This window comes from Typopeltis vanoorti, chromosome 6 (assembly GCF_054136105.1).
Source record: "Typopeltis vanoorti isolate ZY-2024b chromosome 6, IOZ_Tvanoo_1.0, whole genome shotgun sequence".
NCBI lineage: Eukaryota > Metazoa > Arthropoda > Arachnida > Uropygi > Thelyphonidae > Typopeltis > Typopeltis vanoorti.
In genome coordinates, this window is record NC_143554.1 from 103,875,140 (window position 1) to 103,888,180 (window position 13,041).

The window sequence follows — 13,041 nt, forward strand, 5'->3', positions numbered from 1 at the left end:
CACACACACACACACACACACAGACAGGATCAACAGCTGACTCTGTTGATCCTGTCAGTCTTTACAGAACCTCTATTTTCGAACAGAAACATAACAAGTCTCGCAACTGGCCAACCCTTGCTTTTCCCTACATGGAATTGGGCAGGAATAAGAATCATAGGGGATCTCCTGGCCCAGACCTTAAAGTGGAAAACATTCATATGCCTACCACTGAAAAACCCAAAAACTGAAAAGCAATATCAACAGATGCAAGCTGCTATTATAAAAGCCTATCCAGATATCGCTACACCTCAGGGAATTTGTATTCCTTCCAGAAATTGCGCAGAGATGATCTTTCATCTTGTATCACTCACTTCCAATTCTTCCCTCCAACTACAAGAAAATATACCACTTGCTCATGTCAGTGCCTCCAACTTCGCACTTTGTATATTCATCCTTAACCCCTCTCATCTACAATGCTGCACATACCAGTATTCAGTGGGATCTTCCATACAGTGGAGACTGTATGTCGGAATCTGACCTTCTAAGCTCTACAAATTTCAACTTGGAGAAACGGATCTGTGTCCATTCTGCAAAGCTTCAGGTACCTTGGAACACACATATTTAACCTTTCCTGCTAATAAAGCAATGATCACTTATGCTCTGAATACTGCCTCTAGCACCTGTAACTATGCACACAGCCAAGAAAACTGCTGGAATTTAGTCTATACAGAAGAGAATAGACACAGAATATGCAATTTCCTCTTCATCTGCAGTAAAAGGCCATCATTTACAGTTTCTACCTTAAGTACACAAGAAATAACTAGCACCCATCCATCAGTGAATCAGAACAAACCCAAAACAAATGTGTAGCCTATGTTGGAAACTACAAAGCAGACTTTCACTGGAACTTGATTATTACAAAGAAACAAGAACTGTCGCAAAATTCACAGAGGAGTGGAATCCAACTGGAACCCTGTCCTGGATTGTAGATGACAAAACACTTCATCTGAAAAATAACTAAAAGTGATATTGAACTATAATGTAATATTGACTGTTACTGAAAAGACAAATCCTGTCTACCACTGATGTATCTTTTACCTCTTTTCAATTGTATATCTAAAAAAAAAAAAAAATCCCTTTTTTTCTGTAATATATATTCTTATAATATGTAAATAATCCTTTTTGTTGCCTATCTTCCTATGTATATTTTATCAAGTTGAATTAAAAAAAAAAAAAAAAAAAAAAAACTATCTAGCACTGTTAAGCACAAAAAATCTTTCTTTCCCCTTTCTTTGGGGGAGGGGGGGATGATAATAAAATATGTATATATATATATATATATATTTTTTAGTTATTTTTTATATAAAATAACTAATATATATGTATATATTAGCTAAATATATATTAATTATTTTATATAAAAATAACTTATATATATAAATATATGTATACTTTTATAGCTAATATAAAAGTATACAGCTTTTTATATTAGCTATAAAAGCTGTATACTCTTCATTTTTAATATTAGAACAATATATGTCGTAAATAAATAATATATATATATGTAGGCAGTCCCCGGGTTATGAAAGATACGTTCCTGAGAACGTCTTTAAGTTGGATTTGTACATAACTCAGATCCCTGATGAACAGCGTATATACGGTAATAATAATAATAATAACAACATTATTATAATGGCTCATATGCAGCAATAATAATACAGTGTAATACCCTAATAATAATAATAACACTCCCTGTACTATTGTGCTCTTTCTTTCAAACAGAACATAAAAACAAACTCATACAAAACGCTTAGATAGGAGATAGGAGAAATTTCAAAAAAGAATATTAAAGGTTGCATCATGCATCAATGTCTAGCTTACTGGAAGAGGCATTTTTCAGGCAAGAAGGTAGGCAACATTAATAAGAAGACGATTATGAGGGAAATGGTGCTAAAGAGGATGGACTTGGTGCTGGAGAATCAGGATTTGATTCTGCTTGTGGAGGATGGGAGCTTACCATTGAAGTCGGTTTCTTTAAAAATCTAGGGTTGTTTGTAAAGCCTTTTTCTTTTTTTCATCATAAATGGACTTGTAGCAGTTGATGTTCTCACTAATTGCATGGTAAACCTTAGTAAACCACTGAAAGTTAGGATCTTGCTCCTCAAGCTTAGGCTTCAGCTAATTCTTTTGTCGTAAACTTTCTTGGCTCTGTATTTTCTGATTCCTTGTGTTCATGTGTTTCTGTCAGCTGCTTCTCTATCTCCATATGGTCTTCATTGGTTAATTCTTGTGAATGGGACTCTAGTAAGTCAATGATATCATTTTCATTGATGTCCAATTGCAGTGCATTGCTGCTATCCACCACAGCTTTTCTGGCTTCGATGATGTCTTCTGTGAAGCCACAAAAATCATCACAGAATTGAGGGCACAATTTGTTCCACATTCCTGTAATTGTTGATTGCTTCACTTCCTCAAAAGAATCAGGTATCATGGATGTTATAATTCTTTCAGTATTCTCTCAAGGTCATCACATCATCTTCCATAGCCCTGACTGCTCGCAGGAATGTATGCTTAACTGGTAATTAGTTTATGGAATTAACAATGCATATAAAGTATATTAATTAAAGGTAACTTTAATGAATAACTTCTATATTTCGGCAACGTCACATTGTCTTCAGATAGAGGGGACAGCCATGAGTTAACCACTTTCCCCACCCTTGGCCAATTTCTTTATGGAGACATTTGAAGAGAAAGCCTTAAACTCCGCCCCACAAAAACCCACTATTTGGCTTCGTTATGTGGATGATGTGTTTGCTATTTGGCCACATGGCTCAGACACACTCCACTCCTTCCTAGCACACTTAAACAACCAACACCCCAGAGTCCAATTCACCTTAGAAAAAGAGGAAAACAACACCCTCCCCTTCCTAGACACTTTAATCACCTGCCAGCTTGATGGTTCTTTGGTTTTCTCTGTTTACAGAAAACCCACCCACACTGGCAGATACATTCACCAGCAATTCCCCCCCCCCCCCCCACAACAATATGGGGTGATAAAAACACTATATAACAGGGCAAAATTAATCTGCTCAGATGACAAGGCCCTGACTATTGAACTAAACCACATCCTCAACACTTTCTTAGACAATGGCTATAACCCCAAAAAAACCCAAAAAATACTAAAACCTGTAAACCACAACCCCCCCTCCACAATAAAGATTACACCAAGTCTATCACCATCCCCTACATCCAGGGCACCTCTGAGAAAATAACCAATATCCTCAAAAAATATGACCTTACTTCCTGTTACAGACCATATAAAAAGTTGGCATCCCTTATCAGCTCTACCGAAGACCAACCACTTCCCCTAGACCTACCTGGTGTATACCAGGTCCCTTGCAGCTGCAAATTGTCCTACTTTGGCCAAACAGGCAGAACAACAAATATCAGGATTTCAGAACACCAAGACTACATCCAGTTTCACCAGTACAGCTGCTCTGGCATCTAAGGCATGGGCTGGCAGACCATGCCTTAGATACCCACCATAAAATTCGTTGGAAGAAAACAAAAATAATTCATCGCAGCAAGTTTAAATATGAAAGATTATTCAAAGAATCTTCAGCAGCTCTAAAAAATGTTCCTAACCTCAACAAATTTGGGTGCATGAAACTGCCCCAAATTTGGGAGACTTTCATTATGAGAACTTCAGCCCAACGGCCAAGAATTAGCCCGCAAGAGGGCACCATTAGGACTTTAGGAACAATATTAGTTTCTTGCTTTCTTCCTCATTTGCTTTGTGTTAGTTCCTGAGTGCACATACCATATCTTTATGTTCCTGAAGATGGCAATGTGATGTTGCCGAAATATTGAAGTTATTAATTAAAGTTACCTTTAATTAATATACTTTATATGCGTTGTTAATTCCGTAAACTAATTACCAGTTATGTCTAACCAACGTATAAGTCTTGCTACTGGAATGTATGCTGTAAGTAATAAGCCTTAAATGCAGAAATGACTTCCTGGTCCATTGGCTGTAGTAACGATGTAGTGTTGAGTGGTAAAAATACAACCTTTATATTAGGGTGAAGGTTATCTAAAGATGTTGGATGTCCAGAAGCACTGTCCAGCACAACCAGAATTTTAAAGGGAATTTTTTTATGAACAATAACGTTCCATGGCAGGAATAAAACAGTTTCAAAAACCAATCTTCAAACATGGCAAGTGTGACCAAGGCCCTTAAATTTGACTTCGAAATAACGGGAATGTGGCGAAGTGCGGGTTTGTTTACATGCATGAAAGAAACTAGTTCCCGAATTATTAATTATTCTTATGGGGAGCCTTGGGAGTCCATTCGTAAGTACAGAATGTCATAAGTTGGGTGACCGCATGTATGTATGTATGTATGTATGTATGTGTATATATATATATATATATATATATATATATATTCAGTTATATATTTTCTATTCAGTACAGTATGTTAAGTAAATAATTCATATTTATATAGCATTATTTACTTAACATTCTGTACTGAATAGAAAATACTTCAATTATATATTTGTAAACATTCTGTATATGTAATGAGGATAATAAACTTTGACAAAAATATATTATTATTATTATTACACTCTCTATGGAGTTGGCAGACTCATCATGGAAGGTTCATTCAAATGACTCTTTCCAGTCCCTTGGCTGCTTCACAGAGTTGAAATGGATTGGTTAGAGGAGCTGCCAATTTACTATTACATTCTTATAATAAACAGCTGATATCTCATCTAATACTATATACATATTTGCAAAATGATCACTGTGTAGTTATCTTCCTGCCACCTGCACTAGTTAAAAGTTATCTTTCCATAGTTTTTCTTCCTTTTACTTGCCACATCTTTGCCCCTGAGAAATATGATTTCATTACACTCTTATCAAGCATCTGTCTTATGATGGATTCTTCATGCAAAACTGTCTTGCCTTACATTCCCAATTTCACTCTTTCCTCACACCTGTTTTCTTGAGTGTTTCTCCCCCCCCCTCCTACGTGATGGACTCTACATAAGGCTTTATTTATTTTATTACCGTTTTTTTACTATTTTTATTATCATCATTCTTCCATCTTCTTGCACTTTTTTTTATGCTATCAGTTATATCACATTCACCATCATTCGCTTCCACCATTTTATGTTTAATAACAGTCCACAAAAATTTTCACTTATATTTTTATTATTGTTATCGTTCTGTGACACTTCCAAGGACTTACTGCAGGAGAGCACTTCAAACAATCTTCCATCTCCACTACTTAATCCTCCATCTACACACAGCAATACTACCAAACATTAACAGATAATGCCATCTACTGTCCACCAATAGTACTTTTTGTCTGAGATCGTGTGAGATGCTCCATATAAGATTGGCTAACTCACCTTCAAATGATTACTTTTCTAATGATAAGAATAAAACTCAGGTCTTTTCCCAGTCAAATGGTACAAGGTCCTGCCATTCTTACAACAGAGCTGCAGAGGTAGCAAATTTTATTTTTCAGTTTTGTTGTTGAACTCTTCACTGTCAAACTTCTTATTCTGCCATCTTATTTCAAGATGCACTAAGCCACTTAAACTTCAGGGAACCATAATTCTGAAACATAGAAGAAAATGGCCAGAGTTGCCAAACAGTGACCACAGAAAGTGTCTCTAGAACACCAGGATCCATCTTTCTTTATTTTATATCTTATCTATGTATTGGCAGAACATATGTATCAGTCTTTAGTACTGTTTGAAGATGTCTTCATGCCAAATATAAAATGCTGGAAAGTATAATAAATGCTTAACTATACCTAAGATTAAATAATAAATAAAATAAAGGATAAATGAAGGCCAACAATTAGGCCTAATTATATATTTAAGCTATTCTTTCTTACCAATAAATGCTATACAAAGCAGAGCATACACTATGCTACTTAAAAATAAATAAATAATAACTATTATTATTATTATATCACACCTCCAGGGAGTCCAAAGACTCATCGAGGGAGGGCATCAATTCCACAACTCTTCGTCTCACTACTCTACCAACCTTCATCATCTAACACCAAAGTCATCTACTGTTGACTACCACTACTTGTGCTTTCACAGACATCCATGCCCATGGTGGGATTAGAATATAAATAAATAAATAAACTGTCATGCTTTGTATACAAATCTGACCATGATCAGTACTTGGTTAGTATAAAAGGAAATAAAATTATTCTAAGAAAGTCATAATAATATTTATCTGCTTATGCATAATAAAAAAATTGCTCTCACTTTATCACTGAAGAGATCAGAATACATTCCATGGATAAAATGCATAGCAAATGTTAGCCGATCACACTTAAAAAGAGATCTGGAAATATATTCATAACCAAGATACTGAAGTGCTCTTATCAAATCTCTGATTCGATCTGCAGTGCTTTCATTATTCTGAAAAAAAAAAAAAAAAAAAGAACAACTATTACAGAATATACTGTTTGATTCAAATTAAATAAATAAATATATAGTAAACTACGAATTATAATTGCAGTATACTTATATGGTGCTGTACCAGGTGTTGACATGCAAGGACCACTTAAGGATGTGTACACACACACACACACACACACACACACACACACACACACACACACACACACACACACACACAGTGATCTCTCAGTAATCTGGTTTTCAAGTAACTGAACCATCAGTTAACAGACTCCATAATGGGCTAGTGTGACGAAAGACTTCTGGTACAGTGCCCTTCAGCTAATTGGGCCACCAATTATCTGACCAGCAAACTGATTTCTCACTGCTATATATATATATATATATATATATATATATATATATATATATATATATATATATATATATATATATATATACACATATACACACAGGTATCCCTTGCTTAGTGTAGTTTTGTTTAACACGGTGAAATTAATTGTGGCAATCACTTGATATACGTGGCAAGAATTTTTGATTGACGTGCCTTTAACCCTGAGGAGCTCGCAGCTGATCTGACAGATACAAGCAAAATGTTTAATATAAATATTCTTGCACAATTCATTGTATAGCTTGGAGGTCATGAGTAGCTGTGTATTCACATGTTATAAGTGAAATTCTTCACTGTTTTTGCTGTCAGTTTGGTTTAACACATGTTATGTAAAGGTTTGTGATATCTGACAGTAAACTGTATCTGAGAGATACCGTGACCTCCGATGTCAGTACAGTATGGTTTACTTTTTTTTTTAAATTTTTTATTCTTTGTTCAATAATTTTTAGATTGTAACTGAAAATAAATAAATCATCATGTATTACAATAGAGAGCAAAAGACTTATTTATTATACATGTCCTTAGGAGATGTGCTTTACATTTATGGAAAATACTAAGGAAAGTGATCTGGAGCTTACTTCACCTTTACTATGAGTTGCCCATAAGGTTATTTATGCTTGCATCCACCAAAACTTTTAGTTTCTATATATTTGGCACGAAATTCTACTAGTTTCTCTATTCAGCTTTGAAATAATGTTGGATTCAATATCCACTATCATGTATTATATTTGCAGTGTTTTTTTCTTTATGTTTTATTGCTTGTTTGCCGATGTATGGAGAGTCATTTTGCTTGTTATCGTAGAATTTATGCCGATAAGAAAAAAAAATAAAACTGCACAAACGACTCTTGATAACTTCTTTTGATAAAAAAATTGCAGTAAATAATGTAGGTACAAGCATTTACTTTGTATTCATTTTTTTTCTTTCCTAAAAAAGTACTACATAAAACGAATTCTTAATACAGTAATCGATCATGGACAAATTGTAATTTTTACAATTGATTATTAGATTTGATTAACGCAATTTTGATATACGCGGTAACATTGAGGGATTAATTAACCACGTTAATCAAGGGATACTTGTATATATATATATATATATATATAGGAGGGAATACCCCAAAATAACCAGAATTATTTTTTTTTTAATTTTATTAAAGTTTATAATACTATATTCTAGTCTCCTTCAAAGTACTCTCCATCTGGAAACAGTTCTGGAACTGTTCAATGGGAATACTGTTTATAGCCTCCAGCTAATTTTCTTTCATTTCATCCACATCAACGAATCACTGCCCTCTCATGGTTTTCTTTATCCATAGGAATAAAAAAAAAAATCACATGGAGAGAGATTGAGCAAGTAGGGGAGGGAGGGAGGGGAACAATCAACATGATGCTCTTTTGTCAAGAACTGTTGGACAGACAAGGTTATGCGGGTTTGAGCATTGTCGTGGTGCAGGAATCAATCTCCGATACTCCACATTTCTGGCCATTTTCATCACACACTATTGCACAATCTTCTCAAAATACTAAGATAAAAATGTTGGTTCACTATTTGTCCAGGAAGAACAAATTCTTTGTATACAATTCAATTCACATCAAAAAAATAAATCAACATCTTGATGTTTGAACAAAACTGATGTGCCTTCTTGGGTCTCAGTGAATTTACATGTTTCCTTTGGCTTGATGCTTGTTTTGTTTCTGGATCATAATTGTAGCACCAAGACTCAACCCGATCATAACTTTTGAAAGAAAGTTCTAGTCATTAAGAACTTATTCCCTCAAATCATGGCAAACATTCACATGATTTTTTTTTATCCCTCATGAATAAACGAGGCACAAATTTAGTGAATACACATTTTATTTGCAAAGCTTCTGATGAATCCATGAGGAATTTGTTTCTTCAGAAACTTGCTCAAGTCTTTTAACAATCTTCATTGATTGCCTGGCAAACTTTTTCGATGTTTTCATAATTTCTGCTTGTCGAAGGATGGTCAGATCATGGTTGGTCTTTAACTGACATCTCCCCATTTTTGAAATAGGAAAGTCACTTGTAGACCAGTGTTTTTACCTAAAGTGTCATCTTCAAAGGCTTGCCAAAGAATAACAATAGTTTCAATTTAACAGATAAGCTTAGGTGTTGATTATTCAAGACTTATTTTTAATGGTATTACCAACACCAAACAAACTATTTTATCAAAAGATGTTTTATTAACTGCTAATAAAGTTTCATCTGCAGTTTTACCCAAAAGAAAACAAAATTTCATACACATTCTCTGTTCCTTGCAGTTAGCCATTGCAAAATTGACAAACTTGCTTGTGAGCACTAATAAAAATGCAGCCAGAACAAAAGTTCACACAGGATGATGCCACTTGCCAGACTGGCATGGAAAACTTCATACTCATGACAACTAGTGGCATTATCTATAACTAGAAAATGCACGCATGCCAAGTTCAGATTCTAGTTATTTCTGGGTACCTCCTTGTATGCAAAATAATTTGGAATTTATGTTAAAATATCAAATTAGTGGCAAATATTTTTCAGAATCTTGTGTCAAACAAAAGCAAAATCAGGTAAAGGATTAAAACAATAATATAATTTCTTGTCAAGTATAATTCACCTTATTAACAGAGTTATGTGGAAGCTAATACTGATCTATCTTATAGAATACATGTGTCTGCACATCAGTTTTGGTATGTTACAGGGCTACCTTTTTCTCAACAGAATTTAAAAATCAATATACAGTCCACATCCTAATTAAGAAATATTATAGTACATAACCTAATTATGAAATGTTATAGTCCATACATTAGCTAAATATCAGTTTAGTTGATAAATATATTCTATTTCTATTTAATGAGTATATACAGTATTCTACCATTCATCTACCTTGAAGCTGAGAATGAAGGCCAACAAGAAGGGTATGAGGGCTAGATTTTTTCTCTCAGAGGGTGGTGTGTGATTGGAATGGATTACCTTTGGATGTTGTGAGTGCAGGTAGTGTGAATGAATTCAAGAATAAGTATGACAGCTGGTGTACATAGTATGTGACCTCCCTCGATGAGTCTCTGACTCCCTAATAATAATAACATGTTGTTAACTGTTTACTTCTTTAGTTTACCACTGGATCTTTTTCTAGTTTTAGCAAAATTCAATGATAACTGAATTATGCTTTGAAACTAGAAACCAATTCTCAGTACATACTCTATTGTATAGTACAAGTACAAGAGATATATCCACAGAAGTTGGAGAAAGATGTTTTATCATCTCATAATGGATGTCACCAGGTGACATTTATTATGAGATGATAAAACATCTTTCTTCACTGGCATGAGAAAGTAAAAAGTGCTTTCATCAACTGCTCCTTAACAAATGGCCAATTGTTTGGCTGAACCCCCATTTCTAGAAAAATGAAGTCATTCTTTCCCTTGTTGTTCTTTCAATATTAAGACAACCAATCAAGCGTGTGTGTGTGTGTGAACGTGCGTGTTTAGGAAACCATAATCTGAGTGAATGCAAGAAAGAATGATCATATGATGCTGAATGTAGTGCTGCATACTCTGAAATCGAGTGCGATAGACAAAAGAAAGTGTGAGGAAGATTGGGGACCATAGAGAATGGTGCAGTTTGAGTACATTCATGCTAAAAGCATTCAAAATGAGGGCGGGGAATTTGTTTCTGAAATTGGAAAGCTCAACTTGGCTAAAGGTTACAGGCATTAGTGAGATTGGATTGATAGAGGATGATAGTCATAGGGACAGAATGCAATGTGAGTATAGCATTTTCAGGCCAGAGAGGGAATAGGATGGGAGGCCGAGTTTGCTAAAGAGTAGAAAAACTGAAGCCAAAAAGAGTAGGGGGTTCAGCATTAAGTTAATGATGCAGAGAGCAGTACATCTGAAGACATCTGTTGTGAGATAAAGGTCAACAGGATGAACTACATAGATAGTTGATGCTGGGGGGGGGGGGGGGTCCAAAAGAGAATATTGATGGGTCATGCATCAGCAAATTAGCACAATGAATACAGGATGAGTAACTATTATAGAGGAATTCAATTATTGGGATACAGATTAGAAAGAATAATGGCCTCATTCAGGGAAGGAAATGGAATTTATGCAACTGCTAAGAGATAATTATGTGAGCCAGCATATAATGGAGGAAGAACTTGGAGTGCGAGAGTTCTAGCTTCTGCGATATTAGAAAAAATGGCTAGACATGGAATTTTCTTTTAAGATTGCCAACATGTAGAATTATAACGTATGTGATTATGGCAAATTGAAGTTCCAGTTTGGTGCAGGACCCTAACACATGAATATGAAGGAGAAAGATGTTAGCCATGCAAGGGTAATAGACAAGGGATGTGTAAAAAAAAAAAAAAAAAAAAAAAAAAAAAAAAAAAAAAGCAGTATTATATTGTATACTTAGTGTTATGAGGATGAGTAGTATCAAGCAGCAGTTGCAGAAAAAGTTTTTTGGAGTACATAAAAGAAAAACTGTTAATGCAAATATGGCCACATGAAACTAATCCATGGGCATATTTACATTAAGGATTGCAACATTGTAAGCACCTCCAAATCAGCTATCTCTGTACTTACTCTGTGACATCTTGCACAGTAATAACTCTGCTGGATGGTACTCCCTTGCAAAATCAGGACCTCAACTATTTTGTTCCCTTCTGTTATCTCCCCCATCAGCACTCAAGTTTTTCTTCCATGGTAATTTGGTGATTCTTCCTTTTATGAACTACACAATGAAAGAACTCTTTGGGATTTCCTTTGGTCTGCTCAGCTAATTGTTTTAGGACCATTACTGTTTAATTTGTATATTAATGATATTGGTGAAGATTTGGATGGAGATATTCAGTTGTTTGCAGATGATGCAAATTTGGGACGAAGCATAAAGAGTAGTGAAGATGTTGTGGCCTTGCAAGAAGACTTGAATAAATTGAGTGATTGGGCACGGAAATGGGGATGTGAGTTCAATGTTGCAAAATGTAAGGTTTTAAAATTTGGAAAACAAAGATGGGATGCAGGATTTATGCTTGGTGAGAATATATTGTTGGAGGTAGAGGAAATAAGAGATCTGAGGAGGTGATAGTGGATAAGGATCTAAAATTTAGGGGACACATTGCTAAAATTGTGAAGACAACACAAAGGCTTCTGGGAATGATGCGGAGGACACTGCCGTGCTGAAGTAGGGAGATTCTTGTTCCATTGTATAAGGCTTTGATTAGGCCACAAATGGACTATGATGCCCAGATTTGGTCACCGGATTTTCAGAAGGATGAAGAGATGTTGGAAAGGGTCCAAAGGCGACTGACTAAGGTAGTTTCTGATCTCTGGAATGTTGAGTATGAGGAAAGATTGAGAAGATGTAATTTGCAGAGTTTGGTGGACAGGAGGAAGAGGGGAGTATGATAGAGACCTACAAGTCGGTAAGGGATTGTTATAGGATCAATGGTGGATAAGTTCTACAGAGAATAGTGGGAGATCAGGAGAGAACCAGAGGTCATCCCTGGAAATTGTATAAAGAGGATGTGAGTAGGAGAGTGAGAGGCAGGTTTTTTTCGTGCAGAGTTATGAATGATTGGAATGCCTGTTGAGAGTGTGGTGTCTGCAAGGAGTTTGAGTGTGTGTGTGTGTATAAGACATGGTATGATGAGATGTGTGTGATAAAAGGACCTCCCAGATGAGTCTTTGATTCCATGAGGTCTTGGGGTAATAATAATAATAATAATAATCTGCTCTGCCTACCTACCATACTTTGTACTGTTCATGAGCTTGCTGATCATCTTTTACTTTATATACTTTCCACAACTTTTTCAGCAACTGTTGCTTAATGATGTTAGTCATCAATGTATTATGAAATATGCAAAGAAACTGGTAGCTCCACTGACAGAGCTGTTTAATTTAGTTGTAGCAAAGGGAAAGTATTGAGGAAAGAAAGCAAAGTTCCATTGCATAAAGTAGGCTCCACGACAGCTGGCAAATTACAGACTAATCAGTACCTTGGAAGTAGTAAAATGCAGAATTCAGAAATGGCTGGATAGTTATATTATACTCTATGGTGGGGGAGAAAAATTGTTTATTGAATGATTGGTTTTGCCTTAGTAATTTTCTCAACTTTTTATAATAAAGTGGCAATTGAGATGGATAAAGAAATCGCTACACAGTGATACCACATAGAGCTCTGTTACATAAAGTGAAACAAATGGGGTCA

General features: G+C 35.2%; 1 protein-coding gene across 1 annotated transcript in view; it reads right to left on the reverse strand.

Annotated features, from left to right (window-relative positions):
• The window catches only part of btv (dynein cytoplasmic heavy chain beethoven), a 1,245,321-nt gene that overhangs the window by 245,783 nt on the left and 986,497 nt on the right, over nucleotides 1-13,041 (reverse strand). Inside the window, exon 63 of the mRNA XM_090394552.1 lies at nucleotides 6,279-6,434. Within this exon, the coding sequence (XP_090250678.1) occupies nucleotides 6,279-6,434 (156 nt within the window). The remainder of the gene's footprint in view (nucleotides 1-6,278; nucleotides 6,435-13,041) is intronic.